At 50.0% G+C, this 15,506-nt stretch overlaps 5 protein-coding genes across 5 annotated transcripts; 3 read left to right on the plus strand and 2 right to left on the minus strand.

The window, feature by feature from the left end:
• Nucleotides 1-172: 172 nt before the first annotated feature.
• On the minus strand, nt 173-2,945 carry UA08_09093 (hypothetical protein; the record flags this gene model as incomplete). The annotated part of the gene is made up of 2 exons (XM_020263988.1): nt 173-341; nt 415-2,945. 2 exons carry the CDS (start codon nt 2,943-2,945, stop codon nt 173-175), a joined length of 2,700 nt encoding a protein of 899 aa, XP_020115842.1.
• Nucleotides 2,946-2,983: 38 nt separating this feature from the next.
• On the plus strand, nt 2,984-3,723 carry UA08_09094 (hypothetical protein; the record flags this gene model as incomplete). Its single annotated transcript, XM_020263989.1, has 3 exons — nt 2,984-3,146; nt 3,210-3,448; nt 3,511-3,723. 3 exons carry the CDS (start codon nt 2,984-2,986, stop codon nt 3,721-3,723), a joined length of 615 nt encoding a protein of 204 aa, XP_020115843.1.
• Nucleotides 3,724-4,016: 293 nt separating this feature from the next.
• On the plus strand, nt 4,017-9,769 carry UA08_09095 (hypothetical protein; the record flags this gene model as incomplete). The annotated part of the gene is made up of 8 exons (XM_020263990.1): nt 4,017-4,032; nt 4,085-4,173; nt 4,236-5,942; nt 6,465-7,811; nt 7,869-8,268; nt 8,329-9,378; nt 9,447-9,608; nt 9,669-9,769. The coding sequence occupies 8 exons, from the start codon at nt 4,017-4,019 to the stop codon at nt 9,767-9,769; spliced, it is 4,872 nt and encodes a 1,623-aa protein (XP_020115840.1).
• Nucleotides 9,770-10,172: 403 nt separating this feature from the next.
• UA08_09096 (hypothetical protein) lies at nt 10,173-11,749 on the plus strand (the record flags this gene model as incomplete). Its single annotated transcript, XM_020263992.1, has 4 exons — nt 10,173-10,392; nt 10,482-10,756; nt 10,842-10,950; nt 11,061-11,749. 4 exons carry the CDS (start codon nt 10,173-10,175, stop codon nt 11,747-11,749), a joined length of 1,293 nt encoding a protein of 430 aa, XP_020115841.1.
• A 712-nt stretch (nt 11,750-12,461) lies between these two features.
• UA08_09097 (hypothetical protein) lies at nt 12,462-15,440 on the minus strand (the record flags this gene model as incomplete). The annotated part of the gene is made up of 1 exon (XM_020263993.1): nt 12,462-15,440. One exon carries the CDS (start codon nt 15,438-15,440, stop codon nt 12,462-12,464), a length of 2,979 nt encoding a protein of 992 aa, XP_020115848.1.
• Between the last annotated feature and the right edge of the window lie 66 nt (nt 15,441-15,506).

Below are 15,506 nucleotides of genomic sequence, written 5' to 3' on the forward strand. Positions count from 1 at the left end.
TTTTATCCTATCATGTTTTATAAAATCCTAATCCATCCATCCTGGTACATGCACAGGTTTACCATCAATATATCTTACCAATACAATCTTCGATAGAAGACTTTCATCCTCCCTTCTAGAATACACAATACAATACAATACAAATATCATGTACACAACGTAGATCCAACGTCTACGGCATCAACACCTCTTCATACCCCTCTAGATAAACGCCCTCTTCTCTCTCGGACCTCGGCCCCCTTTCTAATTCCTGCCATATATTCGCATGTCTCCTTTTGGCCCATTCTTCGATACCTTCTTTGGCATATTCATGTGGGCAGGCGTTGTAGGTTCGCGCGATCCTGTTACTTATCAATACATGCACACACACACGCATATATATACATGCATATGTTTATAGGGATGAAAACGTACATATCTTTATCAGGCAGCTGACCAATCTTCTGTTCTGTCTGCTCCAATGCTTGGATGGCCAGTTCATGCTCGCCCTGCGCGGCCACAGCCTTGATATAAGCCAGATATAGCTGGCGATCAAGCGGGATTTCGAGCGCGGTGATCTTGCGCATCATTTTATGCGCATCGTCGATACCGTGAGTATGCGATGGCGACTCGCATACTTTGAAGAAGATGAGCAGTGTGTTTTGAGAGGGTCCTTCGTCAGAGCGCAGGATCTCGCTGAATTCGTTCATGGCTTCGTCTGCCTTGTGGCATGCGGCGAGCGCGATCATGACTGCGTTGCGGATGCGGGTTGTCATGTCCATGTCCACGTCGAGTTTGAGCATGTTTCGGATTAGTTTGATGTTGGCCCAGTCGGCGGCGCGCGCGAGGCCGAGGAAGCATGTTATGTATGCTTCGGGCGTGGGTCGCTGGTGGACGCTGGTGGCGTGGCGCATGTGGCCGAATACTTGGCAGCCTTTGTCGAGCATGTTGCGCTCGAAAAAAGTTTGCATGATTGTGATTCGGGTTTTGCTATCGGTGTCCGGAAACGCCATTCGCATCAGCTGGTATGCCTCCCAGACCTCGTCGGAGGGCTGTTCGCGGTCGTGGATGAATCTTATGAGTGAGTTTCTGATAAGCGGGCGCTCAGTGACTGGTGAATAAGAGTTCAGACGAGGTCGGAGTAGCTGAGAGAGAGCTTCCCAGTCATGGCGATACGCGAGTAGATGCGTAAGTGCCGCCAGGGCCTCGGGCTCTAATTGTGTGCCATGTTGCACCAGTGGATCCAAGAGCTTGGTCACTTGGTCAAAGGCATCGTCGTCGTTTGGCCGTTGGCATAGCATCTTGATGAGTCGATATCTCATTGACAGGTTGATGCTTGTCGAGGCATCGTCATTTTCCTCCAGATCGCGCAGCACTTTGACCGTGCCATTAACATCCGAGGCCTGTATACGGGATTCTAGTTCCAGAAGAAAGAATGTGTCTAGATCCGACTCCAGGTTCCACTGGGGTATCAATTGCGAATACTCAGCCGCAAGCTGCAGGTCGCCGGTCAGGTTTGCGTACCTAATGAGGTCGTTGACGCAGGAAACGGACAGACCATTTCGAACCGAAGGGTCTTCTGAGCACCATTTGTTAAGCTTCTTTGCCAGGTCCGATGCCGTGCCGCCTCTTGCAGCTCTCATCAACAAAAGTACATCTCGTGTCTCGGCGGATGGAGACGCCCAGTGTGGACGTAGAATGTCCTGGGTCCACTTCACATCATAACTCAGGATGGCTGCTCTTGAGACTGCAACCATGGCAGTGATAGTTGGCTCGGCCTTCTTGGGCAAAGGGCAGGTATATATAAGTTTGGCAGCATCAAGTTGATTCTGTTCAAGCAGAGTCACAATCAATTCTTCTTGTTGCTGCGAGCTGAGATCAAAGTTGTATTTATCCGACAGTTTCGTAACAAGTTGTTCAATATTGGTCCTATCCTGTTTCAACGCCAGTCCGTGTAGTACCCAAAGCCAGGGCGACCCTTGAGCATCGAGCTCTGACCATGACTGTAGTTTGGGCCACCACGTCAAGAGAACCTTGTGTGCCTGGTATGGATTACCAAAGAACGCTAGTATACGTACCCAGGCAAGAAGTGCTTCGTAGCTCAATTCACCCGCGGCTTTTGTGGATGCCGCACATAAGATGTTATATGCGTTTTGGGCCAGTTCCCGCACGAGGGGATGAGAATTGCGATGACAGGTTGCTTGGGATAGAACGTAGAGAATCAGCTCTGACGTTTCGTTGGAGTTGATTATTTCCCACTCGGCGCTGTTGTTCGCGTCTTGTTCTTTGTGGTGGGCTCGGAGATATTTATATGTATTAACCAGCTGTCTGGCATGGAATTCCGTAATGACCCCCGGTTCTTCGGCGCGCACCTCAAAGAATCTCTGAAAGGCTTTGCAGAGGACATCGAATGGCGGAGCCCTGCCACTTGTCCTCATCGCTTTGGACAGTTCGCTCATGGCTTGTAGCCCAACTTCGGAAGTGGGAACGTCGGCAGTCTCCTGTCGCGGAGGCGCGGTGAAGGAGAAGAATGTCCGCGACTGGCCATAGTTGCTATACGTCTTCCGAGCGCGGTACAGTGTTGCTGATGAGGAGTAAAGTCGACTTCGACGAGGGGAGAAACACACCGGCTCGTTGTTGAGCAGAGCACGAAAAACACGTCGCGTAAGGTAGGAGGACTGCATCTTCGACGAGAGTCCTTTGGGTTGATAGAAGACGAGAAGAGTTGAATTAGAAAGGATAACCCTAAGAAAGGAAGAATTAGGAAGCAATCTGTCCAGCCATATTCCTGCATCCAAAGATTCGAGATTGAGGTAGGTCCAAGTCCAACCGTCGATTGTCGAAGGGCAAGTCGCTGGCGGCTTGGCGCCGGTGGAGAACGACAAGAAAATTGAGCTCCGAAGCTGCTCCCTCAAAGACAGCAGCACAACTTTGGACCGCCATTTTAGTTCAGTACCACCAGACATTCCACGGAATATTGATAGCTGGAGAAGCAGTTTTAATCATGTCTTTGAAGCTCTTCTCTCGAACGGGCAATTCCCTGCTCCCGAATCTCCAATCCAACCTACTCGCCCCGGCCTCCTGTCGATGGGCTTCATCAACACCGAGCAACAACCAGAGGACAGCTTTCCCTTCTCCAACCCGGAGCTCGTGGTCATCGCCAGGCAGTATGCGCTTCATTTTATCTGCGCGTTCCTTTATGTTGCTCACTAACCGACTATCTACTACAGGAACGAAAGCAATCAGCAGCCGCCAACGAATCACCCAGCGCACCAGGCTCATGGAGGAATCCAAAAACCAGTCCGATGGCCGTGTCCTCGAACGATTCCAAACTCGGGAATGGGCGCCAGGCGATATTTACTCTCCGCATGATTTGAGCCCGAGTGAAATGAAGAAGTGGATGAAGCGCTGGAGTCCGGCAACCGATGCCTTTGATGCGTTGAACATTAAGCCAATTGAGCAATATAAGGTAGTAACAACCCTAAACGCTCCACCTTCGAATAGCTAAACTGACGTTTAATCTTTCCACAGAACTTCTCGATCATGTCGGAATATATCACACCCATGGGCCGCATAAAACACCGGAAACTCACTGGTCTACGGCCGGTTAACCAGCGCAAGATCGCAAAGGCCATTCGGCGTGCCATTGGTGTTGGTCTCATGCCCAGTGTGCACAGGCATCCTGAAATTCTTGCAATCGAAGCCAGATCCAGATTTGGCCCTGGCGGCTCGGGATTCTCTTAGGGGTGTTGTGCGGCGTGTCGGGAATATATAGTTGGCATTGTATTATAGGGGATTCTACTTCGTTCTGATAATTTTCTAGCTTGAATCAAGGAAAATAAGGAAGCCTGGTGGTGTGCTCGTAGAAGTCGATGAATGTGTATGCCTGCCGCTGACGACATCCCCCACACGCCCGTCAGGTACTTCAGGGACCCATCAGCCCTTCCTCTCTCACTCTCCTCTTCGCCCTGCGAACTAGAGCAAGCATAAATCCCTTTCTCAATTCACAGTCTTCGCATACGCTGGCCTGTTTTGCAATGTCTCTGACGAACGGTAAGCCGGCACGCCGCATCCTTGAATCCGTCTTGTCTGACTGTCTCTTGAGAGCACATCTGGGCTCCCAGCCCCTCCACCACACGCGGCCAACCCACCCAGCTTTCCTGCGACGCAAAAGGCGAAAGATTGGCTTATGCGGTAATTAAGTGCGACGAGCGATATCTAAGGGATGGTTCTAACAGCTCCTGTCACACATCTAGTCCAACAAATCTATATTCATCCGCTCCATTGACGACCCCGCAGTTGCGCGGCAATACACAGAACACAAGGCCCAGGCCACCGTCGCGCGTTTCTCACCCTCGGGCTTCTACGTGGCCAGCGGAGATGCTGCAGGTACCGTGAAGGTCTGGGACTGCGTTGGAGAAGGCATCACAAAGGGGGATTACTCGATTGTCAATGGCCGGATTAACGACATTGCATGGGACGGCGACTCTCAGCGCATCATCGCTGTTGGAGATGGCAAACAGAGATACGGACACTGTTTCACCTGGGACAGCGGTAACAGTGTTGGTGAGATATATGGTCACACGCAACCTATCAACTCGGTTTCCATCAGACAGCAGCGTCCTCTAAGAGCGGCCGCGGCCGGTGACGACAAGACGTTGGTGTTCTACCATGGCGCGCCGTTCAAATTCAACACGGGGATCAGAGATAAACACACTAATTATATATACGGTGTCTCTTTTAGCCCTGATGGCTCACAACTGGTGAGCGTTGGAGGTGACCGTCGCATATGGCTATATGACGGTAAAACCGGCGAGTCGAAAGCCCAAATTGGAGAAGGGGAGCACAAGGGCAGTATTTTTGGAGTCTCGTGGTCCAAGGACTCACGGAAGCTGGTGACGGCGAGCGCAGACAGGACCGTGAAGCTCTGGGATGTCGAGGCAGGGAAGGTAGCTCAGACTTGGAGCTTCGGCAACGAAGGCGCCGTCAATCCCCTTGATCAGCAAGTTGGTGTAGTCTGGCCATCGGGACGAAGTGACGGTCTCGTTATAAGCTTGTCTCTGAGCGGTGACCTGAACTATCTTGTAGAGGGCACCCCGCAACCCAGACAGGTTCTGAAAGCTCACCAGAAGAACATCACATCATTGACACGATTCGCTTCCGCGGACGGCAAAGAAACTCTCTGGTCTGGAAGCTTTGAGGGTCGAGTACGTAGCTGGGATGTGGCAACTGGAACGGCCGACACGGTCGATGGGGACAATCACACCAACTATATTGCCGGATTAACAGCCACGCAAGAAGGCAAAGGCAGAATCTACAGTGTCGGCTGGGACGACACTTTAAGGTCTATAGACGTTGCGGCCAAGACGTATACCGGCAGCCTGTCCAAGTTATCGGCTCAGCCCAAGGGCGTTGCAGCCGCCGGGAACACGGTTCTTGTTGCACAATCGGATGCTATCGATATCTACCAGGATGGCAACAAGTCCGGCACATTCAAGGCACCGGCTGATGTGACTGCCGTAGCGGCGCATGAAATCACGGCTGCATTTGCAGCGGAAGATTTGATTGTTCGTATTGGAACAGTCACGCCGTCGGCATTCACATCACAGGTTGAATTCAAAGCGTCGCGTAACCCGATCTCGACCTTGGCTTTCTCCCCGGACGGAACCCTGCTGGCTGTTGGCGACTCGAGGGGCAGAATCCTTGTATTCAGGTCGAAAGATGGCAGTCTAGTCACTGACCGCTGGACTGCTCATACTTCTCGCATCACGTCGATTGCATGGAACAGCAAGGGAACACATGTTGCCAGTGGATCCCTGGATACGCATATCTTTGTCTGGAGCTTGGAAAAACCGGGCGACTGGATCCAAGGTAACAATGCGCACAAGGAGGGCGTGACTGGCGTTGCTTGGATTGCAGACGAAACCAAGATTGCCTCAGCAGGAACTGATGCAGCGATCAAGGTGTGGAAGGTCGAAGGCCTGCCGTAGTCCTCTTTCACATGTTAGAAGCTGTAGCACGGTTCACAGATGGAAATGAAGCCTTGATATTCGAGTGATATGCAGAAAACAGTAAATAGATATATCTATATGTATAATGTAGTTGAGTAGCATGTAGTTAAAGGTTCCCAGTTGGTCAGTTACACTCGGCCGCGGGAACTAATAATTCCTTGAAGCTCTCTGGCCGGAGCTTGTCCGACTGACAGCTTACCACCTCGTCCATCGCCGTCTTTTTTTTTTTTTTTTTGACTCGTATCGAACATATACCAAGCTATATAAAATAACATACTTTGCGTTTTCAAGGACGCGTGATGGCGGTTCTCCAGCACAGACGACCGATATCACCACAATGAGCGCCTCAACATCGACGAACCAGTCCCGAGTTCGCCGCTTCAAGGCAAGTCGTGCCATAAGCAGCCTACATCTTTTTCCCATGCATGGCCTATGGATCCCATTCAACTCAACTGACGCTTAGCGTGTGCTTAGTTGCGAGAGGCGGCATTCATTCTCCCGCATACGGGCCAGCGACTGAAGGGGCTGGTGAATCTGGGAAGTCGCGATGCTGCTCGAGATGGCAGCGGCGAGGAACAACGTCCGCTGCTCGCCAGCAGCGACTCAACCACAGAATCGTCGCATCGATCATACGAAATGGCAACACTCGCTGAGAAACTGATAGAGTGGTGGGACAAGGTGCGCGCCTTTGCGGTCTCGGAACACGGCAAGGGCGTCTTCAAATTTGGTCTCGCGTACCTGCTGGGTTCTTTGGCGACGTTTATTCCTGCCATCTCTGCCTTCCTGGGCCACCAGGATGGGAAGCATTTGGTCGCCACGGTCACGGTCTATTTCCACCCGGCTCGGTCTAGAGGAAGCATGTTCAAGGCCTTGATATGCGCTTGTCTCGCGTTCCTGTACACGACCTTCCTGTCGGTCACCAGCATGTGCGTCTCGATGTTTTTTGAGAACCTCGACCTTCTCGTCGTTGGCCATATCATAGTCTTGACTATCTTTTGTGGCGGAGGTTTTGCCTTTATCGGATGGACAAAGCAGAGGCTCAACGACCCTCTGGTCAATGTTGCATGCTCTCTGGCCTCGCTCTCTACAACTACTATTCTTACAAAAGAAGGTGCCGTGCAAAAGGGGGACTTGTCATTCGCCAAGATTTCGCAGACGCTCAAGATGCTGGTCATGGGGGTTTGCGCCGCCATGGCAGTGTCCTTCCTGATCTTTCCCATATCCGCGAGGAAGAAGCTCCGATTCAGCTTGACGACTATGACGAGCACTCTGGCAATCATGCTTGGTAGCGTGACTGAAAGCTTTCTCACTGGATCCGATGAAGAGATGTACACTCCTCCGTTCACTAATGCGTCGGCACAGAACAAAAATACCTATGTTCTGCTGGACAAACTAGTCAAAGAAGCCAAGCTAGAGCACTATGTTGCTGGTACAGAAAGTGAATATCGCTTGGAGAAACGGCTTGTACGATGTGTTCAAGATATCAATCAGAATATGGGCGGGTTGCAGAGTGCAGCGGCCCTGCAGTTCCAGCTCCTGAAGCAATCTCAACAGGAGCCTGCCAATTTGGCACCCGACAAAAGCCCACTACTTGCACGGAAGAGTAGCACAGCCAGTCAACCCGGGGTGTGGTCTATTTATGGAGAGTCTGTCACTCTTACTCCAGTAAGAGAACGAGAAGAGGACGATTTCTTGACAGAGGAGTCGCAGACCACCCCTGTTTCTGCTTTGAATGGGGACCAACAGGAACGGGCCATGACCGCCACGCCGTCACCGCAGCGGATGTTTGAGGTTTTCATTGAACATTTGGGGCCATCTATGGTAAGAACAAGCCGATTTCTGGAATTTCAAGTCGAATACTAACATACTCCTTCCCAGCAATCATTTGCCTTCACTCTCAAAGAGATTCTTGAGGAAATCCCTTTCGGTCCTGGCCCCGAGCACAACGTATCGTTCAACACCAAGTTCTATGGCAGCCTTGATCGTGCTCTGCAGCTATACCGAGAAGCTAGAGAAGAGGCCTTGGCCCTTGTCTACCGAGAAAGAGATTTTGCCAAGATTCAATCCCCTGACGTTGAAGCTGATCTTGAGGAAGTCTCTGCTAGCTGTGGTCATTTCAGTTTTACCCTAATGGAATTTGGAGAGCAATTGAAAGATCTGCTTCAAATTTTGGATGAGCTGAAACTCGAATGTGAAGAACGCCCACGGGGGCGAACATGGAACTGGCTGAAGTTCTGGCGGTGGTTCGGAGAGCAAGAACCAGATACTGCTACTAATGGTAAGTCAGTCCCATGAGAGAAGATGATTGTCTGGCGTTATTCACTTACATGGACCATAGATTACCCGAATCTACCCCTTACAAACTCGGGACGTCCTCACCTTCGCAAAGGACATTCATCTCTGGAAAGCGGGTACACTGCTGAGATCCGTTCTCAGAATAGAGTCACATACCGAGTGTGGAAGTCTCTGGGTTTTCTGCGGCGGGACGAGACAAAGTATGCTATCAAAGTCGGCGTTGGTGCTGCACTGTACGCACTCCCCTCGTTCAATTCTGTGACACGCCCTCTATTCACGTCTTGGAGGGGTGAATGGGGGCTTGTTTCTTACATGTTGGTCTGCTCTATGACGATTGGAGCGTCTAACACAACTGGATATGCTCGATTTCTCGGCACGTGTTTGGGAGCTTGTTGCTCAATAGCTGCCTGGTATGCGTCAGGTGGAAATGTTGTTGCTCTCGCCTTCATGGGCTGGCTCATGGCAACATGGACTTCTTATATAACGTTGGTGAAGGGACAAGGCCCCATGGGTCGGTTCATCATGCTTACATACAATCTGTCGGTTCTATACGCTTACTCATTATCTGCGAACGACAATGATAACGACGAAGATGAAGGTGGTACCCATCCGATCATCACGGAGATTGCACTCCACCGTGTGGTCGCAGTACTGAGCGGCTGCGTCTGGGGAATCATCGTTACAAGGATGATATGGCCAATCAGTGCAAGATCGAAGTTGAAGGATGGACTGAGTCTCCTGTGGCTACAGATGAGTCTGATTTGGAAACGTGATCCATTGTCAATGATGGTAAATGACAAGCCTGTCACCCCGTATCTCACCGTTCGCGAAAAACTGCAAATCGAACGGTTTCTGTCCAATTTGGAGACACTGCATGCCGCAGCCAAGTCGGAATTCGAGCTGCAAGGTCCTTTTCCTGAACTCGCATATCGAAATATTATTAACCGTACCCGAGGCATGCTAAATGCCTTTTATTCTATGAACATGGAGATATTGAAGAACCTCACTGCTTCAGAAGGTGAACTGAGTTTGCTGCAGTACACAACCCAAGAGCGTGTGCAACTATCATCTCGCATCAGTCACTTGTTGTCAGGTAAGTCATCTTAGGAGCCCTACCGTCGAGGTCCATATGACTCTGACTCACGGCGGCAACAAACATAGTTCTTGCATCTTCGATGAAACTCGAATATCCCTTGAATGATGCTCTGCCAAATATACAACATGCGCGCGACAGACTTTTGGCTCGCATCTTTCACTACCGCCTGGAAAGCGAGGTGTCGCTGCACACCACCGATAGCGACTATGCGCTGCTCTACGCATACGGTAAGCCTCTACCATTAAACTTGAAGGGCTCCAGATAGCGATACTGACTGCCTTGGTTAGTGCTGGTTACGGGACAGTTGGGAAGCGAAATAAGTGCGCTTGTTGCAGAGATCAGTCGACTCTTTGGTGTCTTAAACGAGGATGTCATCGAGCTCCAGTAGTTCGTTAGCTATCGTTAGCAGTAGTAGCTTGTAGTCAGATTTATAGGTGAATACATGATACTGTCTGTATTTTTTACGATCGATTTTATTTTCCGCGCCTTAAAAATCGTGAACTCAGGTAGTCAGAAGCACCGAATGCGGGCGGCAACCCGAAGTTTGGCTGGCGAACCTCTCGCTCCGCGTCCATCATCATTCAGACATTCACATTTCTGTTTCATCAACGTCCGCCATCCACCGCCGGAGTCTCTCCATCTCCAGAAAGGGCTTGTCTCCTTGTATGACAAACAAGACACACAGGACATGGTTATCAACGCCATCGCTTCTCTTTTTTTCATGAAGGCCTAACATCCTCCTCCGTGTTTGGCTTCGCGCAGCCGATCGCGCGTGTTCTCTCCTATTTATTATGCAGATCGACCCGGCAGCTTTGAGTCGACCAGATTCGACTTCGGCTGCTGTTTCAACGTCCAAGGCTGTCGCGTCCTCAGCGGCGGCCTCGCAGAAGGCCACCAAGGCCCTGATATCTGTGCCGCGTCTGGATCTGGAGGCTGTCTATACGGACCTCAAAGCCGCTATCGGTGACAATTGGGGCGAGTACAAGCACGCAACAACGCTGTTTCTGCTAGGTAAGATGCGTATTCTTGTTCTTGTCTCTCCCTTTTTTTTTTCTTCTGTTTCTCACTAAACTAAACCGTGTGAAATCAAAACCGTACAGGCCATCTCAATCAAGACGAATTCTCCTCGCGCCTTGACCACATCATTTGCGCCGAGCCCAGAACCGAACATCTACATAACAATTTCATATGCGCGCTCATTGGCAATCTCTCAAGAGACCTTCCAGACCATGGCGTTGCAAGCTGGGTATCGGCAAACGACAAGCCCACGGTGGTGTCGAAGCCGGTGTCTAGCGACCTGGCGGAGCAGAGACTGAAGACCGAGGTGATGCAATTACCTCCGCGGGATCGCAAAAGGATCAAAGCTATTCCTGAGGTATAGTCTAGTTCCCTGTCAGTTATGATACTACGGAGAAGAAATTGCCTGTTAACTCAGTTATGTTGTTGTTCGCGTTCTGCAGCCGGATCCGTACGAATTGCCACCAAATGAGCTCGAGCTATACCATCAAGCAAAGCAAATCAGATTACCTACCCAGGTTCCAGCAAGTGCCGGCGGTTTAAATAAGACAAGTAAGGAAATCTCCAGGCAGGATTGAGACTTCTCTTTCTTCCCCCCCCCCCCCCCCTCCATGCAACGAATCAAATCTTTCTAACCGTCATTTGATATCTCTCTTGTTTAGATTGGGAACTTGAAATCAGAAAACGTTATGCTCAACCACTCGCCTCGGAAACCGGCGAGTTTCCCGACGCAGAATCAATACATTCACGCATGGTACCAATATGTTATGAAGAATCAGTGGCTAGCGGCGCTGGCTTCCCCTGCGCCGAGTTCATGGCCATTGCGACGGAAACCTTTGTCAAACAGGTGTTGTCGAGTGTATTCTCTCGTACCAGACACAACGGCCCCTCTGGCACAATCAATAGCATGATGACGCGGAAATACCGCAGACAACTGGAGCGTGAAGAGCTAGCTTTCACTCGAGGCGAGATAACCAAGGATCTCGCAACGGGTCTTTTACCCGTTGAAGCAAAAGAGGCGAGGGTCAGACAGCCGTTGGGAGTGAAGGATTTGAGACTGGCGCTTAATCTGGGCGGTGCGCTCCTTGGTCAGATGCCTTTGGTGGTTGATCAGATTATGAGTACGTATGACGAAGATGAACTTGAACTAGAACGACAGGGTTATGTCGAAGAGATGCGAGAGAAAACCGGTGCTATCGATGGCACCGATAATGCTACGATTAAAGCAGCAGAGACTAATGGAGTCGACGCCATGGATATTGATGAAGAATGGGAGTGGGAAGGTGGCACAATGACAGATAGAGAGCAACTCAATTCTCTTCTGGACGAATGTCTATCACTGGCTGCATGAAGAAGAAAAGAAAGAGAAAGCGACATACATATTTGTCTGATCCATCTACTTTTTACAAACCTGGCGCTTATGGGGCGGCGGTACAGGGGAGGCGTTTTTTTTTTTTTTATCCCTCAAGCGGATCAAGGTGAAGATCTCCATTTCTTATCCATGTTTTTATACTAACCAATTTTTCGTGTTGTTGTGAGAGACAGACGAGAGGAGAGGATTTTATATTTTTTTTTGTTTTGTTTTAACCTGATACCAATACCATTTTTCGCTTGTTATTTATTATGAAATCGTCGTCTTACTATTTCTTCTTCTTCCAAATAACAAAGGATAATGTCGTGTGAGGCTTTCGCTTTTCTTTTTCTCTTCTTTTGGGTGTTATTTTATGCATCTGGAGCGGAGTCTGTTGACTTATCGAATGGTCTTGTCATTCTGTTCTTGGTAGGTAGGTAGTGTCGGTAGTGTGTAGTATTATTTCCATCACCATCATAAGCCCTATTCAGGTCGTTACATATTGGAACTGTCTGTGAACAATGTAGACATGAGTGCATGTCGATACTAAAGTAGACAAAAAATGTTGGAATTATTTTCTATATATGTAACCCAACTTATCGTTCAATTCTGGCTCAAGTAAAACCAGACTCCCCATGTAACAAACTATTTATTCATACAGCACCCACAGACGCCACGCCAATACCGAATTAAATATATGCATACTCGCTCATCATTGACGCGGCAACTGTTCCACCACCATTTTCAAAATCTCCTCGGTAGACTTATTGAAATTTGTTGGATCCTTTGTCACTGACTGCCAAATCTCTCCGTGCTTGGGTTCGCTGATGATGCATTTAGAGACAACGTCCTGTCGTTTCTCTTCCGTCCCGTGCTGCGTCAGGAACTTGTAATACCAGGCCCATGAGTCGCCCTGGTCACTGTCTGCCAGAATGGCTTTCTCAAACCATGTCATCGCCTTTTCTAGTCGACGCTCATCCCAGAATATGCGTGCAACTGTAACGAAGAGGATGGGGTCGTTGTCCACCTTCTTGATTGCTTCTAGACTTCGAGGTTTTCGGTGCGTACGAGCTTCAAGGTACCAGATCTTTTCGGTCCATAGTAGCCCGGAGTTGGGAACTTCCTGGAGTGCCTTGGCCATGAGGACCTTGGCCTGATTGATATTGTTCGCACGTCGCTCGACTCGGATACTTTCGGTCCATAACTCTGCATTCTTGGGGACCGCGAGCCGAGCTCTATCGAGGATTGAACGAGCCTTCACCACCACGCCTGCCTTCTCTTCAAGTCGTGACGCCAAAAGCCACAATGGTACTGACTGAGGACAAGCCCTTGTGCCAGTACCGTAAGCTTCCCGGGCCTGCGGGTATCTCTTTTGAGACTCGTATACCTGTCCCTTTATCATCCAGAGCTTGTCGGCCTTGGGGTAAATTTGGAGGCCTTGGTTGACGAGGTCAAGGGCCTCGTCCATATTCCCTAGCTGACGCTCAAATGCAGCACTTTTGATCCACACGCGATCTGTGCCTGCTTCGCGGCGAGCAGTGCTCAAAAGCTCTCTAGCGTGTTCCGTCTCCTTTGCATCTGTCTCCAGTTTGACAGCTGCAAGCCAAATATCTTCGTTGTTGGGGTTTCGCGCAAATGCACGCTTGAGAACAAGTCGGGCATTGTCTATCTCGCCAGCTTGCCATTTCTCCTTGGCGAGTTGCATCCAGAGAACTTCGCTTTGCGGGCATGCCTCAACTGCTTTCTCGAGTACTTGCCATAATGCCTCCTTGGTTCCGTGGTTGCGTTCCAAGTCCGCCGCAGCAAGCCAAGTGGTCTTGCTGGTGACAAATACACGTAGAGCATAGGCGTAGATTGCTCGTGCCGTCTCGTATTTACCGCGAGCAATGCTTGCCTTGGCATCCTCCATCCAGATATCTCTACGGTCATCATCCTCGTCAAGTCCGTACCCAAGAGTCTCGCGAATGATTGCTCCACACGTCAATATGGCGCCTTCTTCCTCGCAAGTCTCAGCTTCAGTAATCCATTCTTCCCTTTTCGGCATAGCATTCTCACGAGCAAGGATCTGAACAGCTCTTTTCATAACATTGACTTTGTGCGCCGTACCCATTTGTTCCTGCAATCGAGCGGCGGCGATCCAAATCTCGTGGCTCGTGGGGACTGCCTTGCGAGCGGCATTCAACACTTTCTGAGCATTCTCCGGTGTTTCTAAACGGGCCAGTGCAAGCCAAAGCTCCACAGACAAAGGTATCATTTCAGTGGCCTTGGCAAGGAGAAGTCGGGCGTCTGCTGGGTCATCTTCGAGATTCACTGCCTCTTTCCAAATTGCGACTGACTGGGGAATGTGTAGGAGGGCCTGTCTCAAGACATTCTTTTTGGCCCTGGTATCCGACTCGAGCTTCATCGCTTCGATCCACAACATGGTCGACCGATCGTTGTGTTTGATAGCATTTGCTGCAATGATCTTGGCATTGTGATTGTCGTTGAGCCTGATATTCTCCAGCCAGGCATCCTCACTCTTCGGACATAGTTCACACCCTTTCGCAATATAATTTCGAGCAGCGACAATTTTTCCCGCTATTTCTTCTAATCGAGCAATAGCAATCCATCCCGGTGCATGTTTGGGATTTGTACGCGTAACTGACTCAAGTAAAACTCGGACGCGCTTGATGTCGCCAATTTCCACTTCGCCGGCTTTCAATTCGGACTTTGTAAGACTGGTGAGGTATCCCTTCGGGTCGATGCTGGTCGAACTGCCAGATGCAGCAGCATCACCAGAGGCGCCAAGTGCTGCCTGGTCGAGGCGTACTTGAAGGACTTTGTCTCGAGCAGCACCGATGTCTGCAAAATTCGTCAGAGTGCCATCACCAGCGGCGGCTCCAGGGAGTTCTGTTTGGGTGCCATCGTCGGCGATTGTAGTTTCAAACTGAGCAGAGTCCCTGGCACCTGCAATTACACTATCTGGAACCGCATAGAACCGTTGTCGCAGGTTCTGTCGAGCACGTCGATTCTTCCCCGTAAGGTCGCCGACATCAGGAATATTTGCCCACTCCTCGTCTGATACCGTAGCTAGTGAGCGTTTCAGGTCTGCGAATTGTTGTTGGATTTTGGGATTATTCTTTTCGTATTCTTCTCGTTCTTGTTGTTCGCGGGCTTCCCTAAAGGCAGCGAAAGGATCAAGTCGGCACTCTGTCCACAATAAATATATGAAAGGCAAATAAACGAAACCGAGATTCTTGACATGAATGTACAAAATTTCACAGGGAAATAGGGCAGTGCGCTGGGGGAAAACAAAAATAACTGACCTTCTAGCTTTGCGCCTCCGATCCATTTTCTCATCTACCTCCTGATATATCAAGTCTGCTTCATCATCTTCGCGATCATATGTGCCGTATGCGAAAAGCCCGACTTCGTTATCTGGATCTTGAAAACGCTCATCGTCCTCTTCTTCCGCTTCCTGTTCTTTGCCTTTGCCGCCCTTTTCGCGACTGGTATTGTACGCTGTGGGCGTGGGAGCACCTAGTTGCTGCGCTCTTTTTGCTAAGGCTTCTTGAATCTGCTCTGGCGTTGGGCCTTCTCGCGCCGGTCCCAAATCTGATCGTGTAGTGAACCCGGTGGCACCTCGACCAAGACCGGCGACATAGTTCTCTGGAGCCGGCTGGCTGAGGAAATCTTTCCTTCCATAAGACATACTGAAAGAGAAAGAACCGTGTGGTTGCAGCAGAACGGATGATGAGGTACCTGATCTTGAAAACCA

Source organism: Talaromyces atroroseus (assembly GCF_001907595.1).
Source record: "Talaromyces atroroseus strain IBT 11181 chromosome Unknown scaffold_17, whole genome shotgun sequence".
NCBI classification, from domain to species: domain Eukaryota; kingdom Fungi; phylum Ascomycota; class Eurotiomycetes; order Eurotiales; family Trichocomaceae; genus Talaromyces; species Talaromyces atroroseus.